General features: G+C 41.5%; 1 protein-coding gene across 1 annotated transcript; it reads right to left on the bottom strand.

The window, feature by feature from the left end:
- Window positions 1-1271: 1271 nt before the first annotated feature.
- Window positions 1272-22860, bottom strand: LOC134140711 (cytosolic phospholipase A2 epsilon-like). The gene is made up of 21 exons (XM_062576266.1): window positions 22831-22860; window positions 22097-22177; window positions 18595-18667; window positions 16892-17028; window positions 16365-16496; window positions 13671-13711; window positions 12887-12929; window positions 12013-12085; window positions 11652-11821; window positions 11432-11518; window positions 10403-10440; window positions 9703-9838; window positions 8440-8576; window positions 7800-8022; window positions 6982-7096; window positions 6456-6593; window positions 4724-4831; window positions 3879-4070; window positions 3194-3360; window positions 2637-2823; window positions 1272-1480 (listed from the first exon to the last, which is right to left on the bottom strand). The coding sequence occupies exons 1-21, from the start codon at window positions 22858-22860 to the stop codon at window positions 1272-1274; spliced, it is 2517 nt and encodes an 838-aa protein (XP_062432250.1).
- Window positions 22861-23973: the final 1113 nt, after the last annotated feature.

The raw sequence follows: 23973 nt of genomic DNA, 5'->3' as shown, positions 1-23973 counted from the left end.
CTAGAGAGGTGACATAAGAGAAAGCACACATTATTGATTGCTTTCTATTCATAAGCTAAGCATTTAACACATAGCAGACTTTCCCTAATATGTTTCTGTACTCAAAATTAGCCTGATTGAAAAGTCACTGACAGTTCATAATACGTTTGTGTTGGTGCTGGGTTTAGTGCAGAGCCAGCCCAAGAGGAATTATAGCTTATTAGGCACAGACCCTCCTTCAGCATCATGCCGTGCAAAAGGATGTGCCTGCTACAGCAAATCTTCCCAGAGCTATCAGAGACCTCTATAGGTCTGCATCCTCCTTGTCTGCTCCAGAGCCACAGCTGGCACAATGGCACAAGGCTCACAGCAATAGCATAGGCAAAAAATTTTTTGCTATCTCAAGAGGAAAAAAATATATTTCTGGAGCAGGATGTCCTGTTTATGTGCTGCAACACACAAAATCCTTTTTCCCCTCACCATGACCATGCAAAGCCCACAGCAAGGGCAGGCAGGGCCAAGGAATCCAGGGGCCTGCATGTCCTTGTTCAGGTTTTGAGGAGGTCGGCACCAGGAGAGTGTCATGCTGTTCAGCTTGGTTTTGTACTCACTGTGCTATCACCTTTCAAGCTGGGAGTGGGAAGAGGGACAAGGAGCCCAGAAGCAGGTAGAGAGGTACAAGGAGGAGTGTGGCAGTCAAGCAGCGGAGCCCTTTATCAGCACTCTTTTGCTGCCTCTGTCAACCTGGTACCCTGGGCCAGCACCTCCTCCTTCTCCACCCAAAGCTACCACTCTGAGGTGACCAGTGTCCCCAGGGTCCCGTATGACGCATGCCTCTCTTTCTCTAAATGCTTCTCTACAGTGTGCCATGGCACAGGTCACAGCCCTGGCCCACAGACTGCTGCTTGCCATGCCACCATCTCATTAACACAAAACACAAGCCATGTAAATAAAATATATTTTTAATGTTATCTAGCCTGGACACATTAGACTTAAACATTTCAAACACTCTGAAGGCAATTAGCATCTTCATCCTCACAGCTGTCCCAACTCAGTACCATACAGTGAATGGTACTCCATTATTCTGGCTGAATTGCAATGAATCGTTGCAGTGAAATTCTTTGGGAAAAAGAGTTCTCTTCCATCTCTTTTTTGTTCATCAGAGATTGCCACTTCATGGGGCTGAACAGGAATCTGCTGAAGCCTGCTGGCCCATCTTAAGGAGCATCAGTCTGTCAGTGGGTTAAGGGACACAGCAGCAGCCTCCCTTGTCTGAGAAGCAGAATGGTGATTTATTTCTTTTTCTGCCTTTTCCGTTCCACTGCTGTGTGCAAGGCCTGCATAATGAGATCTTCATTATTCAGGATGTTGTATTCACCAAGCTGAACCAGACGATCATACACCTTCTCAGTGTATTTGACTGAGTATGTTGAGTAAGGGGAACAGCAGCCATAGAGATCAACTTTGCCATCCTCCATCTCTGACTCAGAGCGCTTCTGACCTAGGAGAAATGCATAACAAACCATGACTGTGGGATGGCAATTGCTCTGGTTATCGGCAAGTAAACTCTACCAGAGAAGGAAAAGGAGATGTCCCTCTCCAGAGAGTTCGTGATCCACATCAGTCTTATTGGGCTTTTAAAATTATTTTTTAAATAAATATTTCTTTTTCAAACCGGCAACTCAGTCCCTGGCTCAGAGGGGTATCAAATGCTTCACCTGACTAGGGGACAAGAATGGTGATTATTCCTCTTACATGGGTCTACACTGCAGTTTTCAGGTGTGCCTGTAGCTCATATGGCTATACCAAAGTTACCTGCAACCTAATTAGTCTGGGGATTTAAATAGCTTGATCATGGCAAGAAATTTGACTGAGGAACTTGAGTACTCAAGCAGCTGAGCCCAGGCTAGGTGCCATCTTGCTACAGCTGCGAGGCTGGCACTTGCTAAAGATGGTAGGTCAAAGTTGGTCACATCAGCTCCACGGTGAGCTGCAATGACACACTAGTACTGCAGAGCAGATAGATACATGCTGAGTGTCGGCTCAGGACAGGCCAGGAGGACTTCACATGCATGTGACTCAAATGAGAAGGATACTCATTGCAAGTTAAAGGAGCTGAAGAAAGAAAATGGAAGCAAAAGGAAAGTGGCAGCCCCAGAATGAGCTACAATAGGTGAAACATTGAGCCATCAAAAGCAAAGGACATCCTACTTATGGAGAGGAAAAATGAATCCTGACCATGAGTAGATTAATTTATAATAAAAAGAAGCTGCCACGCCTAAAAGGCACAGTAGAATGCTTCAATCTGTTTTAAATTGGTATTAAAGGCCAGCTTTAAAACAAAAAGGTCTACTAAAGAAAAAGGGAAGCTTTTCTTAGTATACAGTCTAGTCAAAAACTTACAGATTTTACTCATTTTATTGACAAGAGTTTATTTTAACCATGAAGAAACTTTGTGGGAAAAGATAAAGGAAAACATGAAGGGACAAGTGTAATCTCTTTTACTGGGAAAAGGTAAAAAAGGTGAACTTAGGCAACAGAGTGTTTAATGTATTGAAATGAGCCAACAGTGATGTTTAGGAGTTGGAGAATTAAATTTATTCCTTTAATAGGCTGGCCATGCTGGCAGTCTTTTTCTTACATGCTTGATTACTTACCTGGTGCTTTGTAGTTTTGGAAGGTATCATTAATCAGTGGGAAAAATAGCAATATTGGAGCTCCTGGAGTCTCAGACCCTTCAAAGAGGTAACATTCCTTTAGCTTTTTCCTGTCTTCTTCATTCAACTCCACCTTGGGAAAGAGGATTCCTTGATCTGAGCAGTACTTACAGGTCTGGTCCAAAGCCTGGATCAAAAAACATCAATACTAAGATTTAAAGGAGGAGCTCTAGGACTTCTTGGAGTCCATCAACAAAGGAGAAATTTTCTCAGGCTAGCTGTGAGAGAGCTCTGAACCCCTACTGAAAAACACTGCATCAGTGGAGACAAGGGATTTGCTTTGCCTGAGTTCTTAGAACAAAACGCTGTCATCATACAAGAAAAATAAATGAGAATGTGTACAGCCTATAAATGAGGAATTGCACTGTAGCCTTAAGCTAAAAATGCTAGTGGTTAAGACTTAGTAGGAGCAATACCTGAGCAAGCACCCAAGTGTTCAAAGCTTCCAGATGTATGGCTTTTAGGGAAGAAATGCAGACTACTTCAAATTCTCTCACCTGTATCTGAGATCCAGCACTGTAATTTAAGTGCAGGATGACATCCACCTTTCTCTCTGGTCTTAAAAGTGGCATGATGCTTGTATTGATGAAAAATCCTGTGTCGACTAGAGACAGATATTCTTCTGACTCTGTCAGCTGGTTGGGAAACGAGTCTAACACAGTATCTAAAAGGAAAGATATTTCCTACTGAAAGTGAAACAATGCAAAACCTATCTAAGACAACATGGTCATTCAGCTCTCACCCTCCAGCTGTGCTGGCCTGTTTTCCTCCCTTACACCATGACTGTAGAGCCCCTCTAGGCAGGGGGTTTGCTGGGTCCCTGCTCTTCTGCCTTCCCTGCTCCCACCACACTCAGGTTTGGACGAGCCACAGCAACGTTTGCGAAGGGGGTTTCTTGTGCCTATCCGCTGATCGTCTCTTCTGCGCAGGGAAAGCCGGGACCATCGTCAGCACCCCGCAGCACTGCCCAAGGAGGCTTATACCACGGATGCAGCACGGGCACGGGCTCTGCTCTGCTGCATGCTACATCCCAGTATACCACAACTCCCAGATCTAATTGTCTAGACATGGTCTTGGACCTTGGAAAACAGGTTTGAGACTGAACGTGGGTTTCTGTTTTGTTTTGTTTGTTTATTCTCTCCCAGGGCACATTGGTCTTCTCCTGATTTTCTCACCGCTCACCTTTCCATCTGCAGAAGTGCTTGTTCTCAAGGTAGTCTTTATGCATCTGGAAGCCCTTTAGGAAGTTGTGCTCCTGGGCGACAGAGAGGCGGTCTGTAAGGGCACCACGAATAGCACTGCCGAGGGGGCCAGGCGGGGTGAACAGCCGAGTTCTCAGCTCGTGGGGCTTTAGAGGTAGAAGAGGCTCTTCCTCTGCACAATAAAAGACTGTTAAGTTTCACCTGCTTGGAACAGGGCAAGCTTGATGAATATAAAAAATAACTAATAAAAATCAGTGTTTTACGTGTTTCAAAGGCGTGGGATGGAAAGACTTCATGAGCACTTTGAAAAAAATGAAAGTGAAAATGAAATTTCTTTATGTAGTCCAGATCTGGACAGAAAACATGACCCAGCATCAGTCAGTTGGTGAAACTCTGCACCAGACATCCACATAGTCCTGGAACAGACTGAAGGCAGGCTTTGGAAAAGGACAACTGTTGTACTTATTTCTGGTAGAGTAGCTCCATACTCCTCTACGGAGCTGAAATCTTTTGGGCTTTATTAATCATTTGCAAATCAACTTTATTGCTCCTGAACATTTTACTCTTTTGCCAAAATTGATGCTGAGCCCTTCATGAACATGTCGATCAGAGGGCTGGATCCAGGGACCGTCCAAGTATGCTTTACAATATGGAACTTGTAATCCAATTCCTTCTACAAAGGCACTGTGGCCTTTAAGGCAGCACGTAAAATAAAATGCCAAATATACTGTGCACATGTCACATAGCAGATGGATGTGATGATTTATCTAACATTAAATTTATCTAACAATAAATACACTTTAAGGAAAAAGTATGGTAACTCACCTATATTGTTGATTTTGTCCTGGGTCCACCTGTGCCAGAAATCCTCTGACGAATGGGACAAATTCCAGATATATAACACATTCAATGAAAATAAACTACTCCACATGCCTGTAAAAGGAAAGAATTCTCTAGCTCAAATGTTCACATATCATGAAGCTGAAAACTGTTACGAAATAAAACTCATGAGTTTTATGTTTTTCTTTTGCATGTTTTAAATGGATGCTCTGCCCTTTAAATTTGGCTGCTGGCTTTTAGAACTTATTTTGGCATACAGATTTTGTCTTATGGTATTTTGGGATGGATATATTTTCTTGTAATGAAAGGTGAGATGTTTTTGAATTCATGTGATTGATTCAATGAAATTAGTTTCCAGAAAAAAAAACTACAAGATTTGTATAAACAAAAAAGGATGAAAATTTGCAATCTGAAAGATTTGGTGGGGAATTATACTTGGCAAGGAGCTAGCTACAATGTGATCTTTCTCCTTTTCATTTGAACTTTTTCCATTTCTTCTATTTTGTGTATACATTTGTCTCTGCCCTATTCCGAATTGCTGAGTTAGTAAATACTTCTCTCTGTCCCTGTGTGCAGATGTAAGGAACTTTCCTCTCTTTTACACACCCTCAAAGGAACACAGCCCACATCTGCAGACTGCAAGGCCCATCCTCTCCATTTCTAGATTTCCCTTTCTAAGAATAAGCCTGTTAACACCAACAGAACCGTTTTGACCACATATTTTGGAGCTTGGGAAACAATTTCTCTGGTTATTCCTTATGGCACAATTTCTCGCTGATTTTTCATTCAGGAAGTGCAAATGTATGTACATTCACTAGAACAGTATGTTTTTTCCCTAACTCTAACTCAAGTAGCCAGACAAAGAGAAGGCTGTATTTCCAAAATTACCAAAATTATCATTTTGTCCCTATGTCTGGAAAACTTTGAGATACATAATTACATACAGCATCTTAGATTCTAAAGAAATATGGCATTGTTCAATGATTACCTACAGACCTTTGCTGTAGTTTTCTTGCAGAACATTATTTGATCAATATGCAATGCATTTTTTACACACTTTTGCTTTAATGTTATATAGTTGGTGTCTCAGTTTAGAGCTCTGCATAAGGCTATGCTTCAGGATTATATTCTGGATGTGAATCTTGAAATCCACACTCTTATGTCAATAGCAAAAATATTTTTGAATATGACTATACTGTTTTCCCTCCAATCTCGCCCAGGCTATATGGAGATTGGAGCTGGTGTGGCCAAAGCAGACTTTGCAGAGCAGGCAGGTCCTGGTAAGTTCAAACATACCTTGGTTTGTTAGTGAGTTAGCAGGCAGGCCCATGTGAACTGTCTACAGGCAGCATACACAAGACTATGAGACAGGCTGGAGACAGCGTGTTTGAAACTGCTCTGGACATCGCTTTTTTTGGAGTAGCATGACCTGAATCATGGATTGCCAGGGGCCTGGATTTTGCTATTGGGCTGACATTAATACTATACTGTTATTCAAAAATAACTTTAAAAATCAAAATGATTATTTGTCACTTTGAATTGTCTTTTTTTACAGCAAACTGATTTTATGATACTAAGTATTAACTCAGAGAAGAGATATTTATTCTCTTCAATGAAACTGCCCTGCCAGCCATGCACTAGTGCTTTATTTGTTCTTGATTTACGTATCTCACAAATAAAAAGAATTATGCAGATGGTTTCAAGACAATAATTTTACCTTCCAAAAAGCAGATCCGGGATTCAGGGAGCTTCTTCATCAACCGACCCATGAAGAACTCACTGCCAAAATCCTCAGAGCGAACAAAGGCTCCATATTTTGGCAATCCCACCTCATAAGGGGTGAATTCCACCCATTCTGTGAGAAGGGGCATAAAGAAAAGAACAATGTTTCACTATGGCCCCTTGGCTGTAGGCAAAAATGATGTTGTCATGAGAATAAAAGGAGTTAAAAAGGAAAAGGATTTCTACAACTCAATCTAATATTTTTGACCAATAGCAATGAATTATGAGTGCGGTACAAATGAAAACCAGTGAATAAGAAAAGTCTCTGAAATATTTTTGAATACCCTGCATAAAAGGTCAAAATTTCGCCTGAACTCAAAGACATTTTGTCAATATACATCAGCTGAGGTCCTGGTCTTTAATTGAGGTGGCTTTTTTTTCCTCTTCAAACTAAAGAGACCGTCCTCAGATCAACCCTTTTAAATATAAAGACAAATGACTCTCAGAAATCTCGTAATTACCTTTGAAATCCAGAGTGCTATAGTTGTTCTTGACATTGACTGCAGTATAAATAGGCAATGGGTTCTGACCACGGTCAATGGCTCGTTGCTGATCTGAGAGTTTATGGTTGTCTTTCTGTAATTCCAGAAAGATGATTACATTATGACAAAAATTACCGTAGAAATGATTTCTCTGCATCTGAACTTGAATGGCAGTAAAATTCCTGCCTTTTAATGTATAACATGTGTGGAGTTTATATTGTTTGAAAAGTTTCCTATTTTCCCAAGTTCCTGTGAGACTCTTGTTACAGAAATACCTGCAACCTATTGACAACTATTTATCCTAGACTATCTGATGACCCCTTAACATGAAAATGGAAGGAAATGGTCAAGGACAGAAAGCAATACTTATGCTATAAACTAGTTTAATGTGTTACACTGCAACTTTATGTAAACTTTTCATATGTATTTCAAAAGTTTGCAGACCATGTTACTCTCTTTCATAGGCACTAAGATACTGTAATTTTGTTACTTCTAAACAAAATACTTGCAGACTATGTCAGTAACTCTTGATGTAAAACAAGTGTGTTTTTTTTCAAAAATGTTAATTCTGGAGTTTTCTCAGAAAAAAATTATCCAAAATCTCACAAGCAAGAATTATATTTTCCACTATGGATGGATATCTAAAATACTGCCACCAAATGCCTTGAAAATGACTGTGCACATGCATACATACAGAATCGCGTAACAAACTGCTTTTCTCAGAACAAAAATGAAAGTCTTATCTCCAGAAATTATTTTTCACAAAATTGTAAACTCTGCTTTATGGCATACTGTACCCCATCATGTAACAAAGATTCCAGGACAAGCCCCCAGAGATCTATAAAAGTTGTCTTGCGGCCCTCTCTTTTCCGTTGACACAGCTGCTTTTTGTAATACTTCAGATACTCCATGGAAAGAGAATTTATTTTGCATTTTGTCATATGCTTTCGAGCCTCGCTGATTTGCTCATCAAGATCCTTTTGTGACCAGTCAGCATCTCTGTACAAGTTTGACATAGTCCTAGGAAAAAGAAATATATATTGAAGAGGAAAAAAAAAAGAGGGGGGTCTGAATTAGGCAACAGCTACATTTGATGTTTCTATTTTAAGTTCTTGATTTAAAGTTCAGTAAAAGTTTTCTGTCTTAAATTATGTGTTCCCAAAGAAACTATCATGTTCCCTTTTAAAATCGATATTCCTTGTCAAAACAACTTGAACATTTTTCCATAAGATTTTTTTTTTAAATCCTTGTTTTCATGCTGTTGCAAATCGTGTACCTTCGTCCCATGAAAAGATTTCAATTTGTCAAGAGAAGGTAGATCAAAAAATAGGTCTATCAAGAAGGTGTTAGAGGTTGGCTGGATGTAAGCTTTAACCTCCTTTGGTGCATTCGTGTCACGAAGAAGATTCATGGGAAGAGCTGCTTAGTCCTACTCACCATGTTGTACCGGACAAGCCAGTCAAGTAGGTAGCAGAGTCTAAGAGATGGAGCTTCTTGAGGCCCAACAGACTGCCATACAGTGCAGTCAAAGATCTCATCCCTCCTCCTGTTGTCATGATCGCCACCACTGGGGTCTGAGTAACACACACACAGAAAAGGCGGGAGTAAACTAACAGGCAGACCTGGAGTGGGACGCCGGGCTCTCGACGGAGACCTCCTACTACACAAAGCCTAAAGCGGGACAGCACAAACTTGCACATCGCACATGCCTAAACACAGACTTCTTTCCATTTGGTTTCAACTGAACCAAATATACCATCTATTTTATAAAGAAGGTCAGGAATAATAGTAATAGCAATTTTTAATTAAATACTGACACTTCTCTTGAATGTGTTCAATACAGAAGTTTGGTTCAAAACAGAAGAATATACAGTCATCAAAGAAGACAGAAACAGTAAAATAGAAAGCATCAGTTGTAAAGGCAGGAAGAAAAACAATCTCACAGGTCTAAGGAAAAAGAGGAAGGATTATCAACAGGGATGATAATGATAGAGTAAAGATTGGGGAAGAAGGGTGAAAAGAAAGGAAAAAAACAGAAAATACTTGAACCGGGAAGGAAAAGAAGCCATAGCCCAGGAGCAGTTATGCAGAGAACAGTAAAGTGGTAACAAAGAGAAAAAAAGGTAAGGAACTTTACCAACTCAAACTGTAGCAACCTGTGAAAGGATCAGAGGACAGCAAGTAAAAGAGCATGAGAAAGTGGGTCAAATGAGAAAAGGGAGGATACAGATCCTTGAGGAACTGTACCAATTTTCTCTTCTTGACAAGATTTGCAGAAACATGGGGAGATGCAGGACAAAGGGAAAATGGCACTAGAAGAAAAGTCATACATCTGGACTGGGATGGTGACAGGACAGAGGGAGGAGAAAATCATAGAATACTGGAACAAACTGGATTATCTGGGACCCTTCATTCCCATGACAGTGAGGTGCAAACAGGAGAGAGATACGAAGATTTCACGACTTAGCCAAGGTAGGTCTTGTGGGGACTAAAACAGATGTTTTGGAGAAAGCGGAGGGGAAGGTCTAGACAACAGCAGCAGCTGATGTAAAGAACAGAAGGGCAAGTGAGTGCAAGTCGTGCTTATTCCATGGTACCTCTTGGCTACCCAAGCTGTGGATATAGTGAATATTCAGTATCATATAAGGTGTTCCCACTGCTAAACACTCATTAGATGTTTTGAATGTTTGCCCTACAGACCTCATGATCCAGCAGATCCTGTTTCAGCTGCAGGACCTTCTTCAGAGCAGCAGCAACACACTTCTTCCTTTTACGAAGAAAATCTTGCTCTTCTGCACAAAGGTCAAATCCTAAACGAATATCAAGGTGGTCTGGGCTGGAGCAGAGATCAGGAAAAAGGAATATTCCTTTTTATTATTGATGGAAAATCTCAAAATTTACAATCAACCAATTCCACAAAGCATTGCAATTAAAGGAAGATTCTTTCCCACACTCCCAAACACATACACAGTGCCGCATGCAAGAATGATGGGATGGGACTGCCAAATTTCTAAGGAGTTATCAATAGAAAACTTAAGAAAAGTCTTTCCTGCAGTTAATTTCTGAGGGATCTGCTGGCTGGATTTTGTCATATTTTAACCGGTACTGACAGCTGTATGAAAAGTTTCTTACTTTTATGTGGAAATAGGCCACAAAGTATGCCTACTTCATGATCAATAATACTAGATGATCAACTGCACTGTTATATAGTGCTACAGAAAAGCTTAAAAACTGAGCTGAGGATGGAGTCAGCAGAGTCATGCAAAGATAATCGGCTAATGATATTATTTCTTCTATTTTATGCATCATTCCTGTATCTGTATGGATTATTGACGCGTCTTGTTACTTTTACACATACAGCTTCAGTTTTCAGTGCTCCAAGAGTGTACAGATCTCTTACCAGTCTTCTGCCTTCACATGTAAATCAAACCCTTTATCCTGGAAGGCAAGAATGGGAGAGGCCTAAGTGTGATAATCAGCTTGAGCATTCCTCCCCTTCAGCCTCAGAGGGAATTTAATCGTGCGCTATCCTAGCAATCTCAGCAAATCAGGGGCTCTGAACAACCCAGCAGCCTACGTGAGCTGCCCGCAATAGACTGTTGTCAGGGAAGCAGTTCAGTAATTCCCAGCACTTTCTAGTAAATGTCTTCACACGTCTGCTGTTTACAGAGAAAAGTAATTATAATTAATACGTTATCCCTCCCTATAAACATCACCTCTCTCAGGCTATCAGAAGAAGGACAGCAGGGATAAAGGCATCACTATTGTACACACCAGCATTTGCTTTTCACTTTCTGTGGTTTATACTCCACAACAGTAATCCTTTGATTCTGTAAGTATTTTGCTTAACCATGGATCTAAAGGTGCTTTACAGAGCATGGTACTGCTTCCACTGTTAGTTCGGGTGCCCCACGGGCATGAGAGGAAGGGAACAGCAGTGCCTCCACATCAAGCATAAAGTAAGATCAGGACAGCATGACAAGATTCCCCATACACCTGCACCCATCCAAACAGGGCAAGATACAGCCTGACTTTATCACCTAATGATCACCATTTTATATAATTTTCGCATTTTAGTTTGCATGCTTTCAGCATCAGAAAGTGCCTGGCAATCATCAGAGCATTTCAAAATCATCAAGTAAGTCAGGAAAATTCCCAGTCTCCTAAGGAAGAAACTGAGGTCTCTGCTCTTCAGACTCACTATTCCCATTAAACCACATCAGCGCAATGAGCTTGGGCCCCCCAATCCCATGCACAGAGTCACCAGTCTGTACTGGAGTGAGACCAGTCTCCTCTAAGGCAAGGAGAAACACTGCCAAGGACAGCAAAGAGCTGGACGTGGGGCTCCAAGGGACTGTACAAATTATTGAAGATGCGAACTTCAGCACTCAGATTTCTTAACCTCTCCCACACAACAGAGGGTACTCACCTCTGCTAAGATCATTTTTTTTCCACTTGGAAGGGAATGAAGTTCCACATTTGGGGAGCCTGCTTTTCTATCATACAAACAGGAGTGCTGAAAAATATATCAAAGTTGTTTATATTGTCAGAAACGTTCCTCTCTTTCCACAGAGAGAGATTAATGTTACTATTGTGCACATTATATTACGTGCCATTAGTCTATTTTATTAAGTCCAGTTAAGACGTACAGTGGAGGAATGAGGTTTCTTCCCTGGTAGTGTAACATCCAGTGCTGGCTGCTTATATTTGGCATAGTGGAAAGTGGCAGGAGCGGCGGAGCTAAAGACGAGGTCGGATCCCAGTGTGATGTCTTGGGTGCCCTCATAAGACCCCTTCACTTTGAAGAGGAATTCTTTTTCTAAATAAGTGATAAAAAGCAGACCGAAAACAATTTTGTTATCTGTCTAGAAATAAAAGTAGTTACAAAATCTTTTAGGAGGCTATTTTCTGTTTTGGGTGGGGTTTTCTTCATTTTTTCGACAAGACTGGCCAATTGCATAGCATTAGCGTCTCATGATTTAAAAACAGCTGAAAGAGAAATAACCTCACCTGATGCAGATTTCTTCTGCTTTTTCTTCTTCTTCTCAACCACTTGAACTTCCAAGCAGCATATTTTGCGAGACTGTAAGAGAAATGAAACAATAAAATACTTTCTGACAGGGAAATTTTCAGTTTGAGATCATGTTTCCTACTCTATAACCTGCTACTGCTGATATGAGTACTTTATAGGCCGTGCACTTAGCTTCGTGAGAAAAATTGATCCCTTAATGGCAGTCTTGCTCTCAGATTCCGTCTGAAATGAAGGGAAATCTCTGAGAAATCAGATGTAGCCACCGCAAGGCAGGTGGCAGTGGTGTGGAGGAACAGGGCTTGCACAACGCAGTGGGTAAGAGCAAGCTAAATAACAGCACTCTTAGAGTGCAGAGATGCAAAGGACTAATTTAAACAAAAATACTGAGGAAACAAAGCTAATCAAGGAGGAAGTGCCATGGTCAGAAAGTCCTTGTGTGCAGGTCTGAACGCAGAAAATGGTGTGCACGCGGGACAGGATAAGCCCCGTCTCTTTGGCAATATGGGGAGTTCTGGAGCAACAATATCCAAGGGACAGCTCACAACTACCCCCACCTCTGTCTTTCACGGTAAGGTACCTGGTAGGATACGATTCATATCTAAATCACTCCCTTGTGTTGTCTTTGCAATATCAGAGGAACACTAGTGTGGGGAATCCTACAGCTTTTCCAGTCACAACTTCTCCATAGGTGACACACATAAGGATGTATCGTGAGGCAGATGATGAAGAGGGAAATCACTTTGTTTCAGTGACAGCCTTGTTTACTCAAAAAGTATGTTGGCATGATGACTGTGAGTCAAGTGGAAGAAGTGTGGCAATAGGACAAGAGAGATGACAAAATGAAACACTCACCACTAGTACTCCATTAGTAATGATGGTTTCTGGAGGGCCTGAACTACAAAACAGAAAGAAAATTACATTTTTAATAACTCAATATAATTACAGTATAATTCATGAGTCACACCCTTCTCTTGATTTTGATCTTGTTTATTTTTAGTTGTGTATTGAATCCAAGGGAAAAAATCCAGGAGAACTGCAGTACAAGTCTCCTCACTGCTTACTGTCAAGGCACAATCATCATGATACTGGCTATTCCAGTCCTGGAGCTCAGCAAAATAAAAGTGCTACAGGGCCAAACCATGTAGTGAATTTCTATTAAGCCCCAAGCTGAGCCTGTAGATGACTTCAACGACTCCAACTTTTCCAGAATTGCAGCTTGTCCAGTGACTGGACAGAAAGGGCTCTAGATCAAAATATAGTGCATTATTTCAGCATACTGTTATGCCAGAAAGGGAGACAAACCCCCAGCTAATTTCAAAGTCAATCCAGGAAACTAGAATGAACATCAGTCCCAGTAATCTGGTCTTAACTAACACACAGGAGAGAAAAAAAATACCTCCCCCCACACCCTCCTCGAGATTTTAGGGAATTCTCCCTGTATGCTTGGAGTTCGTGGAAGATCATCCAGGCATGCACTAATTAGTCAGACAGCACATACCACAGATTCCATGGAAAACCACGTTTGTTGTCAATATTAGCAAGGAACAATGTATTCTGGACAATTATATTAGATTATTTCATGCCTCTGTTGGGGATTTTTTGCTGCATATTATGTTACTTTTGAACATTTACTCACATATTATCCAGTGCAAATCCAACCTCCAGCTCCTCTTTTCTCTGGAAAAATATTTTAAAAAGAGAGGAATAAGTATTTGTCACTAGTTTACTGGAAGCTTTCATAATGCAAGTTCCCATTCTCATAAGGTGGGTGTGCGTGCACTATTCACGACTGGCAGAGTACACAAAATCCAAACACCTCTCCTTTCGCTCATGTATAGCTCCAGCCTCAAGGTTATTTTTTGATACAAAGATTCTGGATGTCAGTAATAGCAGGATTTTACACAGAAAAGAAGTGAGGTTGCCTGCTTCTGCTGGGGGCCCCTGATGCCTAATAAACAGACCAGAGTGAGATGCTGTTTCAAACTGAATCCACCTGTGGGAAGATAAAGAAGATCTCCTGCTAGGAGCTGTTGAATCCTTCTGGTGCAAGAAGAACTGGTGACCTACAAAGCAGCTGTAGAAGAGGATAACTAGCTGGTTTGGCAACATGCTGAGGGCAGGTATATCTAACATTAAGGCCTTATCTGCTGATAGTGGAGGAGAGTAGAGTTCCTTGGTAGAAGACAATGCAGGAAAGAGTAAAACAAAAATGGGGCAGAAAAGCAATGAACAGAGAGATAGAAATTGTACTCCACATTAATTATGTGCTTAGTGGGGGCAAAAGTACTTATTGCATTAAAGACATCCAAAAGTACAGATAAAAGCATAACAAAGGCCTCAGAAATATGAGTTCTAACTACTGTAACTGTGCAAATGCAGTAATGAAAGTGGATGGACCACCCATAATCACCCGCACAATAATGAGTTAGACTGTAACAGGCAGAATGTTTCCGCTCTGTCAAAGGGCTGGTGGAAGTCTGCGCACTGCTCTTCTGGTGCTTCGCAGCAAAAGGAATGCTCAAAGAAGGCATTTAAAGGTAATGAACTGCAGAGAGGAGTTTGGGTGTATGTAGATAAGATAATTAACCAATTGAATGGTGAATGACAGACACACCAAGAAAACAGGAGGGAACTGGAAAAGGAGAAGGACTGCCTGAATGTACCGCAAGGTGGGATACACCTTTTCAGCTTTCAGGCTCTGGCTGCTCGATCCTGGTATTTGGTTGCTGGAGCATGGTTATCTAGGCATTTACCAGTGTCCCTGGGTAAAGAAACCACCCTGATAAGACCAGTGTTGCTGGACAAGGCTGAGGGGAGCTTGCTGTCTGGCGAAAAGGAGTTCAGAAACAGGCGCTGGGAAGGCAAATTGCAGCTAATAGCTGAACAGCCACACTGTATCATGCCGAGACCCTGGGAAGCCAGTAAAGGGACAAAGTGGTCAGTGATATCGACAGACAGCTGGAAGGAGCAGCCAAGACTACCCCCACACCTTTCTGTTGGTCAGCATTGCTGCTGTCACAGGCATATTGTGGGAGACCAGTGGTTTCCTCAAGAAGTTGCTTCTCTTTGGACTGACTCTGAACATCCTTGAAACATAGGCTTCAGGGCAGCCCTACCAAGGTGCCGTACTAGGCTTCTAAATACACAGGAAACTTCTGTAAAGTCACCTACAGTTTTCACTGCAAGAGTTCATCTGTCCCAGTCGGCAGCAGAGATCCCCAAGATTCGTAGCTGGCCTTTACTGTGTAATGCAGCACTGCTCCCGTGCTTAACATGGGGCGTTAGCTATCCCCACTGTCTAGAGGTACCGAGCGTCTAGCCAGTCCCACGTTAAGTGGGGCTTGCCCACACGTGCAACAAAGCTGATGAGATGGACCTACACACAGCTCAGATCGGTGACAAGGCGTGGAGGAGCAGCCAGAGGACGCACCCATGTTCCTCGAGCTGTTCACACAGGGTGGGGGGTTTTCCTAGTAGCACACGACATCCCTCCTTACACGAGCTGCCCCATACACCTTACAGAGGCAGGGAATATTTCAGTCCTACTGCCATGGCTGCTGTTTTGGCCTCCTTGGTAGATGTTAACAGCACATGAAGGTTCTCCACAGAAATGAGCACTGAAAATTCACATCTCTCTGCACCTCGGCACTGGTAGTGGCAGCAAAGTCAGACACTGGACAAAGGCTTGATGCCAGGCACTCTGCTCAGACGACCCTCTGTAGCTACATTAAGGTGAAACATTAAGTCATCTTTTACCACTTTAGAAATTCCTGTACTATACAGGCCCCAAATTTCCAAGTGCAACTTTCAAAGTCTCTCCAGATGTTCTAAACAGGAATATTTCGTGTTGCCAAGTTGAGTGATGGGATTTAGACACGTTATTTGAACACCCATGTCAGAGCCTATAATTAGCAACTATTTTTATTCTAGTCTGGTTCGACGTTTGGTTCTGATCACAGAGTCATCACTTGCTAATTACTAGGTTAAGTAACAAGTTATGACAGAAAGCATCATGTGACTTCTATTGCTAAGGACAAACTCCTCTAAGATCCTCCATGGGGGCTGGCTCAGCAAAGAAACAACTTTGCAAAGACGTTTCAAGTTTGCTAGCCTCTGTGACCAAACACATCAACACAAAACTCTTCACTGTGCCTGTGGATCCGGGAGAGAAAAGGCTTTCTAAAATCAGAGTGAAAAACAACTTCCTTTTACAAGGCTGGGCAATCCATTCACAAGAAGGAAAAAAGAAATGCTGCAAATAACATTTTAAACAGAAAAGCAGATGAAAGTGTTCTTATTAACCAACTCCATTTCTTTTGTCAGACCTCACCTGTGCATCACACTTGAAGTGCATGAAGACTTGTTCTCCCAGGGGAAGTTTGGCTATATCAAAATACACTGTGAAGAGGTGATCATCTTCAGTAACAACATCCTTATCACAGAGCTGCAGCTCCAGCACATTCTGAGAAGGAAAGGGAAAGACTTAGAAACGTGACAGGTTTCATTCAAAGTAGAAGATCCTGAGGATGATTCTTTCATTCAGCTTTTGCAAGGAGTAGGAAGAAGGAAAGAGAGCAGGAAGGAGGTGGAGGGGAAATTAATTGTATGTACCCATCTGCCTATGAGGAGGAATGAGGAGAGATTAAAGACATGTCAAAGATCATATTCTACATGTGGCTGAATAATATACTTGTCTTTCCTGGCATGGAATAACATCGTGAAGACACATGTTATTCTTGCATATTTCTGCATCTTTTTCCGCCTCTCAAGAAAATTACCGATGTCCCCTTTGCAAAAGGATGAAAGCTGGTTATTGCTCCCTAGATTACAGTTAACACGGAAATCTCCGCTCTGTACCTTGACCTGACCCTGGATTCTGAAGTAGAAGGTTTCATTCCAAACTGGATCTTTGCAGTTCTTGATGGTTTTAGTCTGAAATTTGTCAGCTGAAGCAGTTGGCAGCCACAGGCTCACGTAGCAATCAGTCTGGCTTACTGCATATTAGAGAGACACAAACACAGCTAGAATGAGAATTTACTCTAGAAGACTGAATGAACGGAACAACATGAAGCTTTGTTTTCTAAAAGAGGGACACTATGTTACCTGATTTGTCCAACATAAATGTTACAATTCAAGTAACAGGAATGGAGAAAAAAAAAAGAGGAACCTGATACTTCTCTGAATAAAAACAGTTAGAGATAATAATAAATGTATTAAAAACAAAGAGTTTTCTCCTGACACATCATCAATCAATCATTTTAGCCCAGAATTAAAAAAAAAAAAAAAAAATCCAATTCTGCAGCTCTCTGTTCCATCACTTGAACTGCCAATTTGTTTATGTTTTATTTTTCAGATTTGGGAACCAGTTTCAGCTCTTGCAAAAGGGACAGTTGCAACAAAACCAGAAAAGTGAAATGTTAAAGAGGGAATGCACAGAGAAAATAAACACACACAGATTAATATTGAGGAGTTTTAGCACCGTAGAAATGCAAGCAGAAAAATGCTGTACACAGGTGCATGCTTGAAAAAAAATGAACTGTATTGTGGGCTAATTAATACATAGGAACTACTAGTTAGTGAAGTCATAGTGACTTTGTCCATGGGTTTGAAAGGAAATTAGATGTGATATTTGTGTTAGGATATTTGGGTCATGTGCTAGATGTGTCGTAGTTGGTAACAAAGCACAAGGTCAAAGCTGCAAGAATACATCAATTTGACTGAAAAGATTTGTGAGAATTGCATCCTAATACATTAGCCAACAAGGCCAAGAGACATCTGGAAAAATGAAGTGGTAGGGGGATAAAATTAGATACAAACAGCACATAGCAGAGGGTAGTTTTCCAAGCCTTTCCTTCAAGCAGTAGTTTGAGACAACCATACCTCCGTGTTTCTACAAGGGTTAAGGAAACAAAGTGATTGCTTTGATTTTAGCCAGATAAAACTTTAAAAAAGAACACAAAGAAAAATATTGCTTGATTTCTGCATAAGTAAAACTATAATCTTCTATAATTCAGGCATGAGGTGTCAGAAATGAACCTACAGAAAGTAGCCATTCCTAATGGGGCTATATCTGAGAAAGCCGGCGCTCAGCGAATCAGGGTGTGCTTCTCGGCACTTTGGACTAGTTACCTATAAGAAAGCTTTGAGTAAATAATAAGTCTGAGATAAGGTTACTTCCTCATCAGCGTTTGCTGCTTTATCACAGCCAGTCTGTGTCTTCTGTTACATAAATATATGCCAGAGGAAACCACAGGAGACCTTCCAATAGTTCTTGCTTTCAGAAGACAGTAACTGCTCTCCCTTTTCCCTTTGGAGATGTAGAGAAATTTGTGGAATAGCTACAGCTGAAACCTTGTACAGTCATCTCTGTGCTGGCATGCAGAATATGGCTAAAACAAAGAACAGGACCAACAACTATACTCATTGCTGAAAATAGTATGCCTGTGAGGGGATTTTCTCCATCCACAGCAGAAATCTACAAAGCCCCTTTCCTTGGAGCAGGACTCGCTAGTCCAACAGAGAAGGTCACAGGAACTGTGCAGATCGCTACTGATACTCACAGACATCTGCCTGGTGGATATTTCTTGCTCTTATGACTCTTATAGTCAGTAAGTAGCATGGAGACAATTCTATCTGAAAAAAAAAATACAAAATACAGGAATGAATACTAAATGTACACAGCATGTTTAGAAGATAGAAATGCCTGGGAGTGAGATATCCAAATCATAAGCAGCTTACACAGTTAAATTTTTCTATATGATTACAAAATGGCCAATACATTTTTTTCGTACTAATATTTAAGTCAACTTAAATGACTGAAATGTTTCTCTACTAGTGTAACATGAGATGTGGACTTGTATTATCATAGGAAAGTTCTTTTCTTTCCAACAAAAATCCAGCTATGCAAAGTGGTAAGATTCAGACTCAGCTTGAGAGAGGTAGTCACTTGGTGAATTTTTAAGGCAGAAAATAAAAAGCTGCATTAGGTTCTTTGTAAGTGATAAAATTATCATTACGTGCATTAGCTTCCATCCAGTCATTACCCATGTTCAGTCTCCCGGCCTATGAAATCTCTTTTTCTCATCAAAGCTCTTTTAAACATACAGTACTCACCGGCATTAAATGCTAACCTCTGGTCTTCACACAGCTGTTAACTTCAAAAGAAGAGATCTCTACTTTGCATCCCACCATGCTACTCACTGTAGCATGTGTTTTCTCATTTTCAGGACCACAACTACCTCTCTCAGGCTGAGCTCACTTCTGAATTTTTGTTGTGAGAATTTTTTCTCTAGTTTTGAACAACATGAGCCTTTCACGCTTGGAGTTTCCATGCATTGTTTTGCTCCAAATACATGTAGAAAGGGAAAACATTGTTTTAAACTTGACCCTGTATAAGCAATTCTTGCTACTTTCCTTTGGCTTCCTTCTTTCATACTAGGCCATATTTTCTACATTAAGGCCTTGTGCTTCACTTCTTAGTCTCTCAAATTCCTGTTCTGTTTTCACATTTGAGCCCAAAAGATGCTTCCCTACCCCCATCCCTTTACCATAAAATAAACAAATAAATACATTTACTTTCTATTTCCATTTGAACTTTCATTTTTAGAATCATGGAGAATGGAAAGAGACATGATATGCTAGACTATAAATCAGTAGGAAAACGTTACTCCAGAGGTTCTGGTGTTTAGTGGCACTGAAGGCATGCAGACAGGTAGTGAGCTGCCCACTGACTCCCCTCGTACTGCACCATGACTGTACAAGGGCCAGTGCCAGTCCTGAAGTGACGCTAGGACGATGCTGACCTTGTTAGTGCCACTGAGAAGGAGACGCGACACAGGCACCACAGGAGAGGAGAGCAGGGCTTCTGCCCTGTTCGAGCCTGTCCAAGCGAAGCAATGTGGTGCACACTCTGTGTTAATAACATGCCAGGTTTACCTTCTGTAAAAAGTGAATATGAATTGCTAGTCACAGACTCCATGAAATATATTTCTACGTGGTGCCTTATGTAATCGGTAAGGTTGGAAGGGACCTCTGAAGATCATCCAGTCCACCCCCCCCCCGCTCAAGAAGAGTCACCCAGAGCATGTTAGACAGCATGTTATTATGTTATATTAACAGCATGTTAACATATACTGTCCAGGTGGGGGGCAGTTAGCAGGTTAATGAAGAACGAGATGAAAGTAGCATTCAAGTAACCAAAACAGCCAGTTCTAAGAGCTAGCAGCAATGTCTGTGCTCAGCTGCATACTTGGTGACTGGCTATGTGAATCAAGGATGTCAACAGTGTTAAGTATACAAAAACTAGCTCAGGATAAGACCATCAAAGGCACTTGCATTTGTGTCTAAAACCGAGCTCCAAGGGAATATAAATGAGGCAGGTACAGGCAGAAGATGTTCAGTAATCAGAGAGCCACTAGAAAGGTGAGGGGACTCTTTTAAGACCTTGATGTGCTAAGATATCAGTGAGGACAGAACAGAGGTGAAGAAAACTGGAAGCAGCTAAGAAGAAATCCTGTGCTGAGCATACTTTAGTGCCTAATACTTTTTTTGTTTTTTGTAATGTAAGCCTCCTGTGTGTGTTGTTAAGATTCCCTGATCTTATTTTTGCCATATGAAGCTTTTGCTATGCTGCCTACTAGTTGTTGAAAAGCAGGTAGCTGTGGATTATCAATGCAAAATGGAGGCACAGATCATCTTAAGGGAGCTACACCTCAAAGGGATGCTGGAGAAATGACTATAGCCAGGAATGTAAAAGAGTGACATGAGGAAGAGCTTGAGCTGCTGGTGGTTGGCTTTGGAGAAGGTGTTCTCCTGGAAGAGCTCAAACCAGTTTAAGGAGCAGTGTCCCCTGGAGTCACCCTCATGGTCTGTGGTGACCCAAAAGTATCAGAGAGGGAGCACAGATTGAAGAAAGCCTTGCTTGTACTTAAGCGTGTGGACATACCCTAACACAGTCAGGAAATCTTACTGAACGTCATACAGACACAAATAATGAACCTAATTCTGTCACAGGTGTGAGTTTTGCCTAAAAAAGCTTAGAGGTTTGTTCATTGTTCTAAACTTTTAATGATTCTTGAACTACAGAGAGTTACATTTTAGAATATATTTTCTTATCTTCGACTTTCCTTTCAACTAATCAACAGAAAGATTGAATATCCTTAAACTCTAAGCACAACACTTGTTACTCAGCATCTTAACTCAGCTCAAAACAGAAAGGACGGTACCTAACTATTAATAAATGGCAATAAACTAGAGATAACAAAGCCAGAAGAACCTCAGAGGACTCCTTTGTTTGGTGCCACTTTTTTCTAGGGAGATCCTAGACAATTTAGCAGGCTCCATTTGTTCCTTACAACCATTACTGTTTTTTTTCTTGAGCCAGAGTCAAGTATAGCAGTAGCTGTAAAGAGATGGAATAAAGTGCTATCACCCTGTCTAACACCAAAAGTGCTCTCTGATGGCACAAGCAAACCTCATAAAGAGTTATTTTATTGGTGGAAAAGTACCTTTTTAAGCAAATCTAATTCTCTGATTTCCCAGAAGAAAGATTTCATGTGAAATGCCTGAAGTCCCCTAGGAACTAGAGGTTGTGCTTGCTTGTGTGCTTTGTAGAGGCCAGAAGTCAGCTTAACCCAGGAAATCAAGTGTTGAAAAGCCACTATAAGATTGTGCCATACTCCTTGTGGGTGTAAAAGTGGCACAGTTTCACAGCTATTATTACTTACAGGGGCAATAAATTTGCCCTTGTGCTTTAGCAAGACATGCTTAGCAGGAAGCCCATTCAGACCCACCCTTTTAGAAAATACTGATCTCATTAAAACAAGTTTCATTTCCCCTTGTAAGGACAGAAAACAACACGAAGACTTTAACAGGAAGCAAGACTGGGTAAGTGAAATGATTAAAATGATAAGCAGGAGAGAGTTTCACTGAGGAAGCTGGATGTGTTGTGGTAGCTAATCAGCCTGTTAAACAGACGGTGAAACCCATCTGTTCTCACCCTGGTGCCCCCCCGTCAAAAAAGTCCCTTTTAGAGTTTTCTTTTGAAATTCTGCTTGGCAGTACCTTGGTAGAAGTCCACTGTTCTCCATCGGGATGCAGCCTCAGAACTCCATCTCCTACTGGACTGGTTTGCGTGATCAGCTCCTGCAATACGAAGGGCTAAAGTTACCCCTGGAAAAACCATCCTGCCTCTTAAAAGCAATCTTTGGTATGAATTCATAACTGTGAAACAGAGAACAAGAGCCCATGGCCAGTGCCCTCCCTAGAGCCTCAGTGGGTAAGGATGCTCCCTGCTGTACCAGTGGCACAGCTGGCATTAGGATTGCCCCAGCAAGCCTGAGCAGAGGCTACCAGGCAGGTGAGGTCCACCCTTTGGTGACACACAGGGAAGAAGGCTGTGCCTAGCTCTGCCTCTTAAAGAGACAGCAAACCTGCCTCCAGAAAACACACCTTGTAATTAATTTTTCTCCTTGAAGCTCATCTCCGTTCTATTTGGTTCTTCTTTCTAAGGTTACATATATCATGGTTCTGAAACGAAGAAAATTCAAACTGTGCAAAAGGGCTACCTTTTAAATAAGATCTTATTCCCCAAGTAGTTTTCTCTTCCTTCCTATGGCTTGCTACCTTTGTTTATTTGTTTGTTTAGATAATGAACTCCTGAAGTATTGACTTTCTTCTTCCTCTGCAAAGTCATTTATAGTCGATGATAGGTCAAGCAAGCAGTGCCATCTTTGCACTGCTTACAGCACAATTGCTGACATCTCAGACACGTTTGCTTTATTCTGTTCCCTTCTTACCTGAGACAAAATGCCATTTTGCTCCGTCATGGTCCCTGTTACGTGCGTGTCCAGTGCTATCAGTGGCAGGGCAATTTCACATCTCCTAGCTCCCAGAGACACCTGTGGTTTAAATGTCTCATATGCAGGTGAGCAGCTGTCTTATAAAGTGACTCAGAGCCCCACCTCTGTCTGATTTCTCAGATTCAGAGGCTCCCCTCCCATTTTCTTACACTAGGAAACTGAATCCTGTGGCAGAGTAAGTCATAATAAGAATAACAAAAATCACCTTTGCCTGTACAGTGGCTGGAAGTGTGCTGTTCGAGTCACTTTGTGCAATACTGGCCCATGGCAGTGTTACAGCTAAAGTTAAGAGAAGGATGCCATTTTACGTGAACACTGTATTTTCACTCAGCAAGTCCCCAAAGCCTGCAGGAATATATGCGTTGCAATAAGATGCAGCAACAGTATGTTAACTGCATTTAGGTCATTTGAGATAGTAAGAAGGACACAACAGCTAATGGAAAAACAAGGACAATGCCATTGCTCTCAGACTAAATTGGCTGTAGCAAAAGCCAGCTCGGTGGTTTCCATACTACATACACCTGCTCTCCTAGGTCTAGGAGTGCAGAGCAGAGATGCTCATGCAGAGTTTATATCTAAGTCCAGCAGGGCTGGATTTCTCCTCAGGTGGTTTTCTTTTTTGCTGCCTTCCTATGGCTCGTTATTATTATTTTTTTATTTAGACAACAAGTCCTGAAGCAATGACTTTCTTTAGCCTAGCTCCACGCCCATGAATATTTCTGTGTCACTTCTAGGCTTGCGTTGACTCTGGCCATAATCTAGCTACATTTAAACACTTGTGCCTGACTCAATGAATCCTGTCAACTGGAGACGAAACACAGTTCCAACTCCACACTATCCTGTGCACTGGTGGAACAGCTCTTCTGCAAACCTGACAAACCGGCCACCACTGCAAGACAGCTGCGTGTACCTCTGGTAGCACCAACGAACCCATACTGTGGAAACCAGCATGGCTCACAGCTCACTAGAAAAGGATTAAAGAGAGCAGTCAAAAGCCACCGTATCTTCAGCAGGTCAACACAACTTCTGCAGGGAGGAAGTCTTTTGGCTTCCCTGTTGTCCTGGCATATTGTCTATGAG

The sequence above is a fragment of the Rhea pennata genome, chromosome 5 (assembly GCF_028389875.1).
Source record: "Rhea pennata isolate bPtePen1 chromosome 5, bPtePen1.pri, whole genome shotgun sequence".
Lineage (NCBI taxonomy): Eukaryota > Metazoa > Chordata > Aves > Rheiformes > Rheidae > Rhea > Rhea pennata.
The sequence above is the reverse complement of the archived record's forward strand: the minus strand, read 5'-3'. Positions and strand labels throughout refer to the sequence as shown.

Excerpts from the sequence above, each read along its gene's own strand:
- LOC134140711 (XM_062576266.1), bottom strand. The coding sequence starts at position 22,860 with ATGACGGAGCAAAATGGCATTTTGTCTCAG. Across the intron at positions 12,086-12,886 it reads TTACTAATGGAGTACTAGTG|TCTCGCAAAATATGCTGCTT; the intron begins GTGAGTGTTTCA and ends TTTCTCTTACAG. Across the intron at positions 2,824-3,193 it reads GTGCTGGATCTCAGATACAG|GCTTTGGACCAGACCTGTAA; the intron begins GTGAGAGAATTT and ends TTTTTGATCCAG.